General features: G+C 37.9%; 2 protein-coding genes across 3 annotated transcripts in view; one reads left to right on the top strand and one right to left on the bottom strand.

Moving 5' to 3' along the window:
• Positions 1–11,996, bottom strand: part of tmem266 (transmembrane protein 266) — a 32,542-nt gene extending 20,546 nt beyond the window's left edge. The window contains exons 1-3 of one of the 2 annotated variants that reach the window (XM_007566359.2): positions 9,126–11,996; positions 6,482–6,576; positions 114–302 (exon numbers count right to left, since the gene is read on the bottom strand). In XM_007566359.2, coding sequence (XP_007566421.1) covers positions 114–302; positions 6,482–6,495 — 203 coding nt within the window. In that variant the 5' untranslated portion in view covers positions 6,496–6,576; positions 9,126–11,996. Of the gene's footprint in view, positions 1–113; positions 303–6,481; positions 6,577–6,772; positions 6,904–9,125 lie in introns of those variants that run through there. The other variant, XM_016678808.1, reaches the window with a different exon arrangement.
• An 8-nt stretch (positions 11,997–12,004) lies between these two features.
• nrg4 (neuregulin 4) lies at positions 12,005–13,511 on the top strand. Its single transcript, XM_016678811.1, has 4 exons — positions 12,005–12,206; positions 12,288–12,381; positions 12,516–12,668; positions 12,778–13,511. Exons 1-4 carry the CDS (start codon positions 12,197–12,199, stop codon positions 12,839–12,841), a joined length of 321 nt encoding a protein of 106 aa, XP_016534297.1. The 5' UTR covers positions 12,005–12,196; the 3' UTR covers positions 12,842–13,511.
• The last annotated feature ends 79 nt before the right edge of the window (positions 13,512–13,590 follow it).

Raw genomic sequence — 13,590 nt, 5'->3', positions numbered from 1 at the left:
TTTAAGGGATTTACACCTCAGTATAACAATGGTGAAACTAGTGTTTCAGGTTCAACATTATATACACAAAACGTGGCTTTGCGAAAATAAATACACTCAAATCTGATTCCTACCCATCTCTGTTATCCTCTTCGTCGGGGTTGGAGATGAGCTGGGATCCAGCCAGAGATATGTCCAGGGCCGCCAAAGGCAAGTCTCTGTAGGTGAAGTTGACCAGCTGGACTGGAGCCACGCACTGGTTGTCCTCCTCCACCTGTTGGGAGATGACCTCCAGATCCGAGGCTCCACCCTGGGGAGGAGCTCTGTGACACAGAAGGTAGACCACAACCAAAGCAACAGTACAGTTAGGGTGCTGAATGAGTCATGGTTTAGTTGATTAAAGATGAACTTAAACATTTTGTATTTAGGTTTTCAACATGTCCGTACCTTGACATATTCAAGGGTCTTGGTGTATCGAAAATTTTAGAGCATACTTCAAGTTTTTGTATGTTTGTTTGTTTTAAATGTGGCTTAATTTGTGTTGAAAAAATACTGATATGACAGTATTTGTTGTGGGTTTGGTTTTCTAAAAATTAGACTTAATTTTGCAGGTACAGTTTTAATGTTAAACCCCTAAAATTGCAAGTGGGTGAACTCCTCTATTTACTACTGTATAAATGCTGTTAATGCAGACTATCCAAATCCAAGTTCTACATAATACATGAAAATAAACTCCAAACATTCACCAGATAAATACTGATAATCAATGAAGACTTATTTATGGGACACATAAAGCAAAAACATTTGCCCAGAACGCAATGATAATCTGATATACATGATTAAATGCCAAAATGCTATAAAGACAAGTCTTTCAATTGAAGATTCAGCACGACTTCTTCACTGCACCATTGTCAAACAGTCACGCTAACTGGACAGCTTACATTAATTGACCAAAGCCAAGAAATGGCATTGCACTTCTCTCGCGTTCGGAATTGTATTTTCGTTTTTAGCTTCATCTTCTTTGAGATGTTAGCTAAATTTGGCAGAACCCGGCAAAATATCGTTCTGTCTTCCACTGAACTTGAGTACATACAGAGGACTGCAATCCGAGTGGCTCAGCCAATAGCGGGCAAGGATAAGTCACCCTGGAATAGGAGACACACATTGCTTGGCAGCAATCCCAGAGCAGCCAGCATGGGGACATCAATAACTGGAGTACTTATCAGTGGAGGAAGGCATTGATTACAAGACAGGGAGAACAAAAGCCAAAAGGGGTTGGTGAATTTTGCAACCTCTGTGATAGAGGGGTGGCAGTGGGGAAACAACTGGTTAGAAGATGATCACAGACTGGAAAGGAACATTCGCAACATGGCAAATCAGAAATATTTGCTTCTCAAACTTAGCTTATTGTTTAGCCCTCGCAACATGAGATGCCGGAGCCGTTTTCTTGCCGCCTCTTTTGTAATGCCAGTGGAGCTATAATTGCATTTTTCAGCTCGAGGGTCAAACATGAACACGGCACAAAATGTGCCTTTGCATCCCAATTTTATCCATGGAGCTGGCACCTCTGACAAGCTGCAACAAGGACACTAATCATTTATGACAGACACAAACTGTTTAGTGCATCAATATCACATTTTTAGACAGTCGTGAAGGAGGCCAGGAGCAATTGTGTGCGGAGCCCAGGATAAGATGGCTAATTGCCATCCCGAGGTGGGAGCAGGCGCTTCCCATCTGAAGACATTGTGAAGCAGTCTGCTCAAGGCTAGGCTGTTTTCAGAAAAAAAAAAAAAAAAAAAAAAGCTACAGCAGTGAATGACACAAGAAATGAAAAAGGAGAGCGTGGACGGCTTCAGGGACAGGGTGTGCAAAATGTATGCCTGGGCACCTTAAGCAAGAGGTCCTAATTACAAACCTAAAACACATTAAATGATCCTGTTGTTACAGCCATGTCAGAAATGTCCTCATTTATGATTTGTGGTGTCCCCAGAAATAAAGTGATTCATTTGTTATTCTAGAATGTTTCTTTTTTTGTGTGTGGCAAAAGCACAATGATTATATAAAGATTAACAACTAAATTCAACTCAATGTTGCAGCAGTTTATCCTAACGTAGCAGGATGCATGACTAATATCCTTAATCTGCAGGGGACTTTCTGTGACTGAAGAAACTAATATAATTTTAAAAACAGACAAAGCAAAACAAACTGCACAAATCTAGGTTGCATCCAAATCTAAAAATCTTAAATATTCATGTATTTGAAATGTAAACCTTTATTTCTTGTTGTTAGAAATATCTGAAACCCCTGTGAAAAGAGAAAAACACAACCATGTTTTTTTTTTCTTTTTTTAATTAATATATTCAAGTCTGAAAATACTTAATTCAGTGAACAGTTTATATTGGCATGGAAATTTACATAACCCTTTCAGCTTAAGCAATAATCATGCATTGATAAATTTTATGTTAAATAAAATGTGAACACAAAAATTGATAGACCGCTCGTTAATATGGAAATATCGTCCTTATCTCTTTGTGTCACAAAGCAACGTCTAATTACTGTCGAAGCTATCATCGTGAACTCTGGAAATGAAAGAGAGCGCTTTAAGAGTGACGAAGTGCTAGATTTGCTGTGCTGTGAAAAAGAAAATATTCCCCCCCCTTACAGATTTCTTTTGTTTTTGCATTATTGGCACATTTAAATATTTCAGGCCATTAAACGACTTTTAATATCAAAGATTGTACTGAGTAAATATAACAAAATGCTTCAAATTATAATTTTGTTTAAGTAAAAAACAAAAAACAAAAAAACTATGCTAACTATCTGTGCCATAACCAACAAGTCTGTGTTGGGCAATTGGCCACTTGTTGCACAACAACAATAATCTCATCCAAAACAGTTTGCATTTGTAGTTAGAACATTGTTGTTAGCTTCTTATATAGACTAAAAGTACCATACACATTATATTTAAATATTCTATATTTTTTGACAATAGGAAACAAGGAAAATCATTACCAACAATTTATTTGTGTGGCTATTGGCTATTTTATTTTTTGGCTTCTGTGAGGTGCTGCCATCAGTCATGTAAATGGCCCTATATTTAAATTAGTTGAATTATTGTACATTTTATTTCACTGTAACTGTAACTTTTTTTGGAGTGGAAGGTGATAACAAGGGAGGAAGGAATATGAATTAAGCACCTCAAAATAATTTAATTGAGAACTTAAAGAAAAATGATGCATGATTTAATTTCTCCTCCCACCCCCAAAGAAAATAGATACATGTATTTATATTCAGTCCCTTTTACACTAATAATTATGAGTAAAACTGCCAACTGCCTTCAAAGTTACAAAATTAGCAAGTAAAGTCCACCCATGTGTAATTTAATAGAACAAATCCAGCTGTTCTATGAAGGTCGCAGAGGTTTGTTAAAGAAATATAAGACACAAATAGCACAAGTAAGACCACAATGCACAGCAGACAGGTCAGAATAAAGCTGTGAAGAGATTTAAAGCAGACCTAGTCTATAAAACAATGTCCCAGGCTTCGAACATCTCACCCAGCACTGTTTAATCCATCACTGAACAAATGAAGAGAGTGTCATGCAATTGCGAACCTATACCAAGACATAGCTGTTCACTTAAACTCGCAGGCCTGGCAAGGAGAGCATTTATCAAGGAGCTGCAGAAATCTTCAGCTCAGGAACAATAAATCTGGCAATAAGACAATCCTGGCTGCTCACTTCACAAATCGAGTAAAGAGCGGCAAGAAGAAACCAGTTGGCAACCGTTGGAGTCAGCGTCAAAGCAGATTTCTGACACTTTAAAACAACTATGTTTGTAAAATATTAAATAGGGCTTCATACAAGACCTTAAAACTTTTCATACCACAGTCAGTATTTTATTAAATGTTTATTTACATCCGATGTTAGTAGCCATTTATGACCATTGAGTCTTTAGTGGTTGTTCACAAGTAAGACTTAGTTGGTCTGAACTCCATTATCAACACCTTTTGATAAAGACGGGCCCGTTCAGTGAGACCCGGTGGAATAGCTATCTATTGCAAAAGTGAAAAGGTGCGATATCAGCATTTTTTTTTAGCAGTTCTTGCAAATATCATTTTTAAACAGTCGTATCATTAGAGACAGTTTATCTTGCTTGGTATGCCGTTCCGTTTGCAACATTTGCTTCACTAAATATTTTGAGTACAGACCTCAGACCAATAATGCAAACAAGTATCAACTTCTACATAAACACCCGTTGAATGCAAAATTGATCATGGAATAAAATGTTTTTTTGTTGTTTTTTTTAAGGAACTTTTCTAAAATAGCATTGCATGAACCACAATGACCTTTTGAGATTGGAATTGTGTTAAGACAGCAAAAACAAAACAAAACAAAAAACTTTGGAACTCAGATTAGCATCTGGCTCAAGTGTTCAATCCATAACTTCCGTTTTCTAACGTAAGATTGCAGATAATTCGGCAAAATGAAAGTATTCCTGTTACAAAGCAGATGCTATTGATGCATGCATCTGGTGGGAAGTCATTTCCACAAGGCTGGGCACATTAGTTCCCTGTACTTACTGTCATCTAAAGGTGTAGAACAGGCTGTGGGACATATTTTAAATAAACTAAGGGGCTGAGATTATTTACACACATACTTTCTGCTCACTGGAGCATGTGGATGAATGATAATCTGTGTCACTGAGGAATTTGTTGCAGCACCATGAGGACTTGACAACACATCAGAGAAAAAAAAACTATCATATTAGTCTTGCTTGTTTACAGGTTTATTTGACAATCAGTTAAAGCGAAACACAAGTAAATACTTAACATTACGTCTTTACGGCAATGTCCCAATTAAAGAGATGGCATACTAGATTTGCAAGATTGTTTTTCCCCATCACCACCTCACCTTGTTCTTTGTTGTGAATTCTTTTCACGATGCAGGCACCTTGAGCTTGTGAAGCACACATGACTTCTAAGTCTAAAGTTGCTTTTTAAACTTTAAATATCACTCACCAGTCAGTTTCCAAACTTTAATCTTACATTTTCATAAAATTTGGTGTTTTATATTTAGAAGTAACATTCATAGCTGAGCAAAGTTGCCATTTCAAATTCATTAGTAAAAGTATTGCAATTTTCAATTCGCTTTGTGCATGGGCTTTGTACAGTAATGTTTCAAAAACATTTTAGTTTTTTTTTTTTTTTTTTTTAATCAGACCACCTCATTTTATTATTATTGACAACAAAAGTAAATAGAAAATGCACTTTTCAAGTTATTTTGTTTAATAAGGAAAATTATTTCTCCAAACAAACTGGCGCAATCTGGAAAGGTAATGACCCTGTGTTAAATTATAATTAACTGTGTCACTTTTATGGTTTCATTTAAGTCACCTACAGGCTAGTAGCTCTGCAGAATCCCCATATAACTCACACAGAACCTGAATAACAACATGAAGACGACTAAAAGATCTCCAAAGTAACACACCGTGTCCCGGTCTAAAGAGATATAGCAGGTCTTTATGGTTAAAATTATGCACAGAAAAATATAATGTACTAAAAAAATGCATTTTACTCCATGTCAATTTTCCAGTCATCACTCCTCTGCAGAAGTTGTTCTTTCACTACTAACAACATTCTGTTCATTGACGTTTGGAAAAGGATGTGCTGTCCTGATTTCTTTGCTTGCGGCACTACACCAAAATATGTGAAAAATCCAGATCTTAGATGAAAGCTTCTTGGTAGTACACACAAAAGACTACAGAGTCTGTTTGACTTGCGTCACAGTCACCAATTCATTTCCAGGCCACTTCAACGAGAATCGTGCCAACATTTCAGCCCACTGGCTGAGCATGCTCTGATGAAGGCCAGTGGGATGAAATGCGTGGTTTTCTCTTGAGAGAGATCGGCTAATGCGACCCTGTAGTCCTGTGTGGTTTATATCGAGAAGCCGTCTCCTATCTTGGTCACTTCCTGTCGTTTCCATGCAAATGTTTTGTCTCAGCCTCAGCTTTATAAACCAACTATTAAATAATCAAAAGCAGCGATAAAATGCTGGTGGGAAGCTCGAGACAAAAGACCCGATTGGCTCCAAGCAGCATCCTGCGCTTTGCAGAAGATGCAGCTGACTGAACACACTTTGCATTCACCTCTCACTCTGCTCCACACTACTCCACTTCGCTTCCTCCAACTCAGCTCCCTCCCCGTTCCTCCTTCCCCGGCCCTAACCTCCCTATAATCAGAATGCGGGGCTTGTCGGAGGGACCACACACACACAGAGTAATTATTAATAAGAGAAGATGACATGTGAACATCCCTCCTGAATGGTAAGCGAAGCTGGCACAGGTCTGCTGCGCTCGCACTCTCAAAAGAGCTTTCCCAGAGATTCCTACTCATGTGAAGGTCAAGAAAAAGTAGGAATCTCATTCTACTAACCTCAGTATTAATGTTACATTCACCTGGATTGCTTAAATCTTAATACTTTGCCACATTTTGTACTTACTGTGTATTGCTCATGTCTTGTTGCTGCTAATATGTCTTCTTTAAATGAAGCCAGGAGCTACATCCACCACTGCAGAGATCTGGTCAGGACCATATCTACAGATAAAAGACATGCAAAAGTACAAAAAAATAAATAAAAAAATATAAATATAACACGACAATAACCACAAATTTAATCTTCTTATGCAGGGTGTAATTACAGTCAGCGTTATGAAACATAAAGCTGAAAGAGACAAAAATTTATGAACAATAATCAATGAAATACCAGTGTCAGCTTTGAAAGATGCCTTACCTGAACTGTGGCTTTAGGTGCTTTTCCAACTATTTTCCTTGGAAGCACTAAATTGTAATTGATTTTAAATCTTGTCCAATATATACGATCCGCTCTGTGGATCGAGGGCTCAGGAACTTCACACCCCTTGCATAGTAAGTGCAGAGGGATGCTTGCTCTTTGTTCCCCCTCACACAGAGAGCCATTTACGTCCGACTCTGCTCAGTGAAAGTCGGCCCAGCTCTTAAACAGACACGGAAAGTTACAGGTGCATCGCAGTTTATTTGAATATCTTTGGAGAATCAGACGTTATAGTTCTTCATTTCAAAAAGAGAAACTTCTGAACAGCTGTGGTAAAAATACATGCAGGGTTTTTTTTTTAAAAGGAACCAAAGTTTAAAATCTTTTGAAACAGGTTTTATTTCCATACATCTAAATGTATTATTCAGAAGTAAAGCAGTCTGCATTTTTCTTTACAACCAAAAATATTTAAAGTAGTAATTGAAATATTGTGGAAGGCACAGCTTTCCAGTTAATCACTGAACTAATATTTAGTTGTACAACCAGTGTTTCTGAAAACTACTATGTATTCTTCTATGTGTTGCAAGGAGAAGAACAACTCCTGGAACCTGTGAACTGGTACTGGAACCCAAAGTCATTGGACTATATTTCATAATAACTGCTTGTTATTTTCTCATAAGCAGCACTTTTAATCTGACCCCACATTGGGCTAATGAAAGCCTCAAATTTAGTTTTTTTTTATTATTATTATTTGAATATTGCTTAGAGCCACTAAAACAGATTTTTAACATTCAGTATTTTATGGCCATTTATAGCTTCCAAGTTAACACTTGACAGTTGTCCATCAACACTCCCACAGTAACCGCAAAAGGTCACTGCTAAAATAGTTGCCTGTTTATAGAACGCAGTATACAACTTAAATGAAGGTTTAGTGGAAGGATAAAGTGTGATAGAAAAGGTGCACGAATAAAACCAATTCAGGAATTGGGCAGTTGCGTGAGTCAGTGCTGCAAAAGTCACCACGCATGGAGGGCATGGGCTACAGCTGTCACATTCCTTTTGTGTTAAATCACACATGAACCAAACACAATGTCAGAAGCACCCTAAGCGGGTGGAGGGAGGAAAAAAAAAAGATGAAAACTAACATTAATTGATCGAAAGTTTTTTCATGTCAAATAAATGTAACATTTGAGCTGGACATTAATGTCTACAAAAGACACAGAATCATAGAAGTCCTGTGTGAAGTTTTCACACTCTGTCAGGATTTGATTTAATCTGCTGGTTTTGGCTCAATGTGTTTTATCAAGTCTACAATTATTGCAGGGAAGTTTTAGAGCACACCATGTTTTACTTTGCTAAAAAGAAATAACTCTATAGAGATGCTAACTTTCCAATTAGTTTTAACATTCTTTGTCTTAGAGAAACAATATTCTGGGTTTTTATTAGCTTTAAGACATAATCAACAAAATAAACAAACAAAAACTGTATTAGTGGACAGTGAAGCTCAGTTTCTGTTTCAAGCGAACGATGGGGATAAACTAACATTTTAATGATATTGTAATTTACTGAAATACACATACATACCTACAGTAGTGCTTAAATATAACCCAATAACGTCAGATAATCATCTTTGTGTAATATCAATATGAATCTGTTGGTAATGTGTGAAACCTAGGCTACCCTTCAAACACTCATTGTCAGCATTCACAGCCGGAGAAGCACAGCAGATTAAATGCTGCTCAGGAGAAATCAACACAGGTCATTCAAGGGCTGAGAGTGTTTGTTTCACCGCAGCGCTCCAAAAATATGGACTTTGGAAAGAAAAGAAAAAAACAAACAAACAAACAAACAAAAAAAACACCCAGATGATCTGGAGACGAGATGTGTTCAAAGTCAAAGAGGTTAACACTTTCGGTGATTGTTACACTGTAGAGGTGACCAAAAGGAAAAGTGACAAACAGGGATCGAATTTCCCAATCAGCATCTTGAGTTGACCCTTGTTCCAATAAGTGCTGCAGCCAATAGCGTGTGCGCTTCCCGAGTGAAGGAGGTCGTCCACAAAGGCACTCATTTTACTAGGCTGTTTCATTTCGTGTAACAATCACTCTGGGCTATTTCTGGCCACTCTCTCGGCATTTAACGTAACAAGGAGGCAATTCCAATCATTTCCCTTCAGCTCTATAAACAGTTATGAGGCTGTTAACATTTCCATTCTGCGCTTAGCTTAAATTCTCATTTATGATTCAACCAACACACACACACACACACACACACACACACACACACACACACACACACACACGCACACGACCCCCATTAATTATCTTTAGGCTTTAAATAAAAACACACTGACCTCTGGAGTATATTCTACATGGTCCCTTCTCCATTGACCACACAGCAGTGATGGTGATATCCTTTCCTTAGCCGATTATTGTTATTATTATTGTAATGATGATGATGATGATGATGATGGTGATCGGTGTGACTGAAGCTCGGATCTTCCTGTGTGTAGGCAGCGATTAGGCTTAAATCTGCGTCGACTGCGCACACGTATCGCTTCTTCTCAGAGGACAGCGAACACCTCCTCTGGGTTGGAAGCACCATCCTTTAGCGGAGACGACGAGGCTTTCACCGGATCAGTAGATGCATAATGTGCTTGCAGGGCTTCCCCCACAATCACACCAGAGACTCCATGTGCCTGATGATGATGATGAGGATGATGATGATGATGATGATGATAATAATAATAATAATAATAACAAGAGCTGCTCGACGGGGAGCTGTCCAGGTGCTGAAAACGGGATGCCAGCGGCTACAGAAGTGCGGTGGGAGAAGCCAGCGCAAAGGAGACTGCACACAGTTTTCATTAAGAAGCGCAAAATGCAGTCGATCGAGTCATAAATGTAGTCCATGATAAAGACACGGAGACGGCATTCTGTACGTCCCCGTTTCTGTGCCACTCTGGAAGCGTCGACGTAGGAAAGCGCTCTCGCTTCGCTTTACCTCCCGAGTTCCTCGCGATAACAACCCACCCGCACGGAAAAAGAGAAATGCACAATATTCAGGTACTTTAAAGGCTTCCGTGGCGGCAGTCAGAGTGTTAAACGCGGTCTATGAGTTTGCAGTGTCGCCGTTTGCATTTCTCTAAACATTTACCACATGGCCTTACATGATAATAAAAAGGTCAGGTCATGTTATGAAGGCTGGTAATAAAGAATACATATGTGTATGTTTTTTTTTTTTTTGGGGGGGGGGTATCTCTATATCAGGTTTACACTTATAGTGGGTAAAATATGTGCAAAACTGCATGAAAAACATATCTCAACATATATTTTTCAGCATCACCACAGATTTTCCTTTGGATCTATAGCTCTGGACCGGGACCGTGCCGCCGTAACACATGGACATGCTTTAATCTGAACCATCCCATTTTATCTCTGGCTGTATATTTTAGTGACGTTGTCCTGCAAGACATCGACTCCAGTCTCACCAGGTTTCTAACAGGATTGTGTTGTGTTTTGCTCAGTCTATTTTCCAGTTCACTCTGTCCCACTTCCCTGACTCTGCTGAGGAAAAGCGTCTTCTCACCATGATGCTGCCAGTTGGTTTCAAAGCTCAATATTGCTCTCATCTGACCAGAGTTCCTTCCTCCATATGTTTCATGGGACCCCTATTTGGTTTGTGGCAAACTGCAAATGGGACATTTTCTTTTTAAGTAATTGCTTCTGTCTTGCCACTCTGCCACAAAGTCCAGATTTGTAACTTGCACACTTCTCCTATTTCTAATGGGAGTCTTTGCAGCTCATCTGGCCTTAATTGAAGAATGCCGAGAAGAAAGCTATTTCTGAAAGAAAGCCAGCAGACATGTAGTTTTGCCAGGAGTTACGAGGCAGAAACCACAAACATGTGGATAAACTCGCTGTGTGCAGACGAGATGAAAGGTTTTTGCCTACATCCACAATGCTGAATGACAGAAAACTAACAATGACTATTTCCTTCAACACATCACCTCCATCGTGAAGTATGATAGTGGCATCATCATGCTGTGACAAATACTTTTTTTTTTAATAAGGAAGAGAGAAGCAGGTCAAAGTTCATGGGAAACAGAGGGAGCTAAAAACACAATATTGTTTGAACAAAACCTGCAAGAGGCTGCAAAGGGCTCAATAATGGAGCAGAGATTCACCTTCAAGCAGGAGAACTACCTTGAACATTGAGAATATTTTGCTATGGGTCCTTTGAACTGCCCTCATTAACAAAAAAACTGTCATTTTATTTAGATGAATGCTACAGATGCAGATCAGAGACCATGAATGACTTATATGTCTGTGGCTGGCACTAGAAAACACAGATGCTAAGATCATGACGTGAGTTGATATGTTAGTCAGTTGATGGAGCATCAGAGAGTAAATTAAATTAATATGTCAACATGAAATGCACTTGACAACCTGATAGGGGTCATATTAAGGTGTCACACCCTGTGGTCCATGGACATTTCACAGTCAGAACTCATATAGGAGAGAAGATCAGGTAAATGTTGCTCAAGAAACCCCAGTTCAAGCATCGAAATATCATCGTTGATAAAAAAAAAGTTCAATGCTGGATAAGTCCTTCCAACTTTTCCTTCTGAAGGATTCGATGTTTTTTTTGGAAGTGATTGCATTTACTACGAAACTGAAAACCTGAAACCAAAACTTTAAAAGGAAAATGGTGCCAGGTGGTGAGTCAGCTAACGGTTCTGGGTAAAAACAATTACTCGTCTGAGAGAAGCAATGCGAGGTTTCTGTGACAGACAGTTCTCACGATGCCATTCATGCTTCTTCGCATACCAGCAATTGTTTGCTTTCTACCAAACCCAGAAAGGCAGAATTCCCCCAGTCCGTCAAATACTTCCCTCATCTATACTCTGCCTAATGCAACAATTGATCTAAGCTTCAGCAATCAAAAAAAATAAAACCCGTCTAGCCCACATATAAGGCAAAAATGATCCAACTCGACTTAAAATCTGTTACCCAGAACATTATCGGATACTAAGAGATGGGGAGGAAGTATCAGAGGGTTGACATTTCACTTGCCATTTAAAAAAAGTGGACAAACTGCCCCTCCTGCATTCTTTTCAGCAAAAGCACGCCCACATGAGAAAACTGCATAGGTGCCGCAAAGATTTGCCTCAGGAACCAGAAGCATTTAAAGCTGGGATTTCAGGAACTGGTGAAAGGAACGTGGTAAGTGAACCATTTCTGATAGAAACTAAACAAATTAGGTTTTATGAGAGATCTTTTGATTAAGTCATTCTTCTTAAGTGTGTTTTCATAGTTGACGCTTCTAAACTCTGACAAGTTTTTTTCTTTTTCTTTCTTTTTGGGTTGGTGGAAACTAAACATATGTTCTTTCTTAGGTTAAACCACAACTAAAGCAGTTCAAATGATGGCAGGTAACTCATCCTATCAATTGTGACGATTTCTAAACGTGAAGGTGTGCTTAGAAAGATAACTAAATCCTGTAACATTTTCAGAACACGGAAAACCTTGTGATCCTAGCGAAGCTACATTTTGCATGAATGAAGCGTCATGTTATAAATTACCAGCTATGGAGACACTCTCCTGCATGTAAGTAAAATAATAAAAAAAAAACAAAAAAAAACCCACAAACAAATCGATTTTACAAGCCAATATGTAAATGAGAAATATTACCGACACATTTTCTTTTTTTATTATTATTTTTAAACACTTTGGCACTTTAGCTGCAGAGAAAACTACAAAGGAATCAGATGTGAGGAGTACCACCTCCCTAGTTCTTCTCAAGATGAATATGATAGAGGATTATTAGCTGCCATCATCGTTGTAGCAATCATCGTCTTGGTGGTGCTGGCTGTTATCATTTACCATATTCAAAAGTGAGTAAATCATTTAGAGTTATTTAAAGTTTAAGAGTTATGTGCTGATGTAAACAAATAAAAAGTAAAGTGTAAGCCTAATTTTCTTCTTTTTTTTTTCCGTGCACAGGATGGTAAAGGAAAAACCAAGCCAAAAGAACGATGCCGATCAGATGAAGAAGTTACAAGTATGAGCTCTACTGCCTACATGTACATATTTGTGCGTGTGTATGTAATATAATAATATATTATTTAATTTTGTTGCAGTTAATACAGTAATTTAGAGGACGATTCTGCATATTTTAATGTGATAAAAAAACATATATAAGAGGTTTGGAATAAGGATTAATGGTTGGGAAAGGAAGAACTTGTTACATGGTAGTATATCTTTTTAAATATCCGTTTAAATGTGCAATTGAGACAACCAAATCCTAAGTTGTGAAATATCTGTTTAAAAAAACAAACAAAAAACAACCCATTGTAAATGGATGTATGTTTTTTATTTTAAAGTGGCTTAATTGCAAAAAAAAAAAAAAAAGAAAATATTTAATTACATGCAGATTTTTACTTTAGAGACATTTTATTCATACAACTCTGTTCCTGTCACACAAACCAACCATTTACAGCCTTTTGCTGAATGCCATCAATCTCCATTTAAAGTTTTGTTTGTTATGAAGCCTTAATGTGTTTTTGGTGTAAACCATAGTTGCCTCTGGATGCATCTCAACTGGACATAGTGTTCTCACTTCCCAGAAAGCTCTTTGTAATTTCACCCGCAACTTTATCAAAGCTGGAAATGCAAGAACAAATGCAAAAAAAGAAAAAAAATATATATATATGTAAATATAGATTATGGACAGATAAGTTACTCTTTAAAATGTTTTCCATGGTTTAACAGTTACGTTAAATAATGAATGAAACCAGGTTAAACTTGTTAATGCAG

Source organism: Poecilia formosa, unplaced genomic scaffold (assembly GCF_000485575.1).
Source record: "Poecilia formosa unplaced genomic scaffold, Poecilia_formosa-5.1.2 Scaffold191, whole genome shotgun sequence".
Lineage (NCBI taxonomy): Eukaryota > Metazoa > Chordata > Actinopteri > Cyprinodontiformes > Poeciliidae > Poecilia > Poecilia formosa.
This window is presented reverse-complemented; position numbering and strand designations above follow the sequence as displayed.

Bases quoted from the DNA above. Each gene is read 5' to 3' on its own strand.
- nrg4 (XM_016678811.1), top strand. The intron at 12,382-12,515 runs GTAAGTAAAATA...TTGGCACTTTAG, and splicing joins ATGGAGACACTCTCCTGCAT to CTGCAGAGAAAACTACAAAG. The intron at 12,669-12,777 runs GTGAGTAAATCA...TTCCGTGCACAG, and splicing joins ATCATTTACCATATTCAAAA to GATGGTAAAGGAAAAACCAA.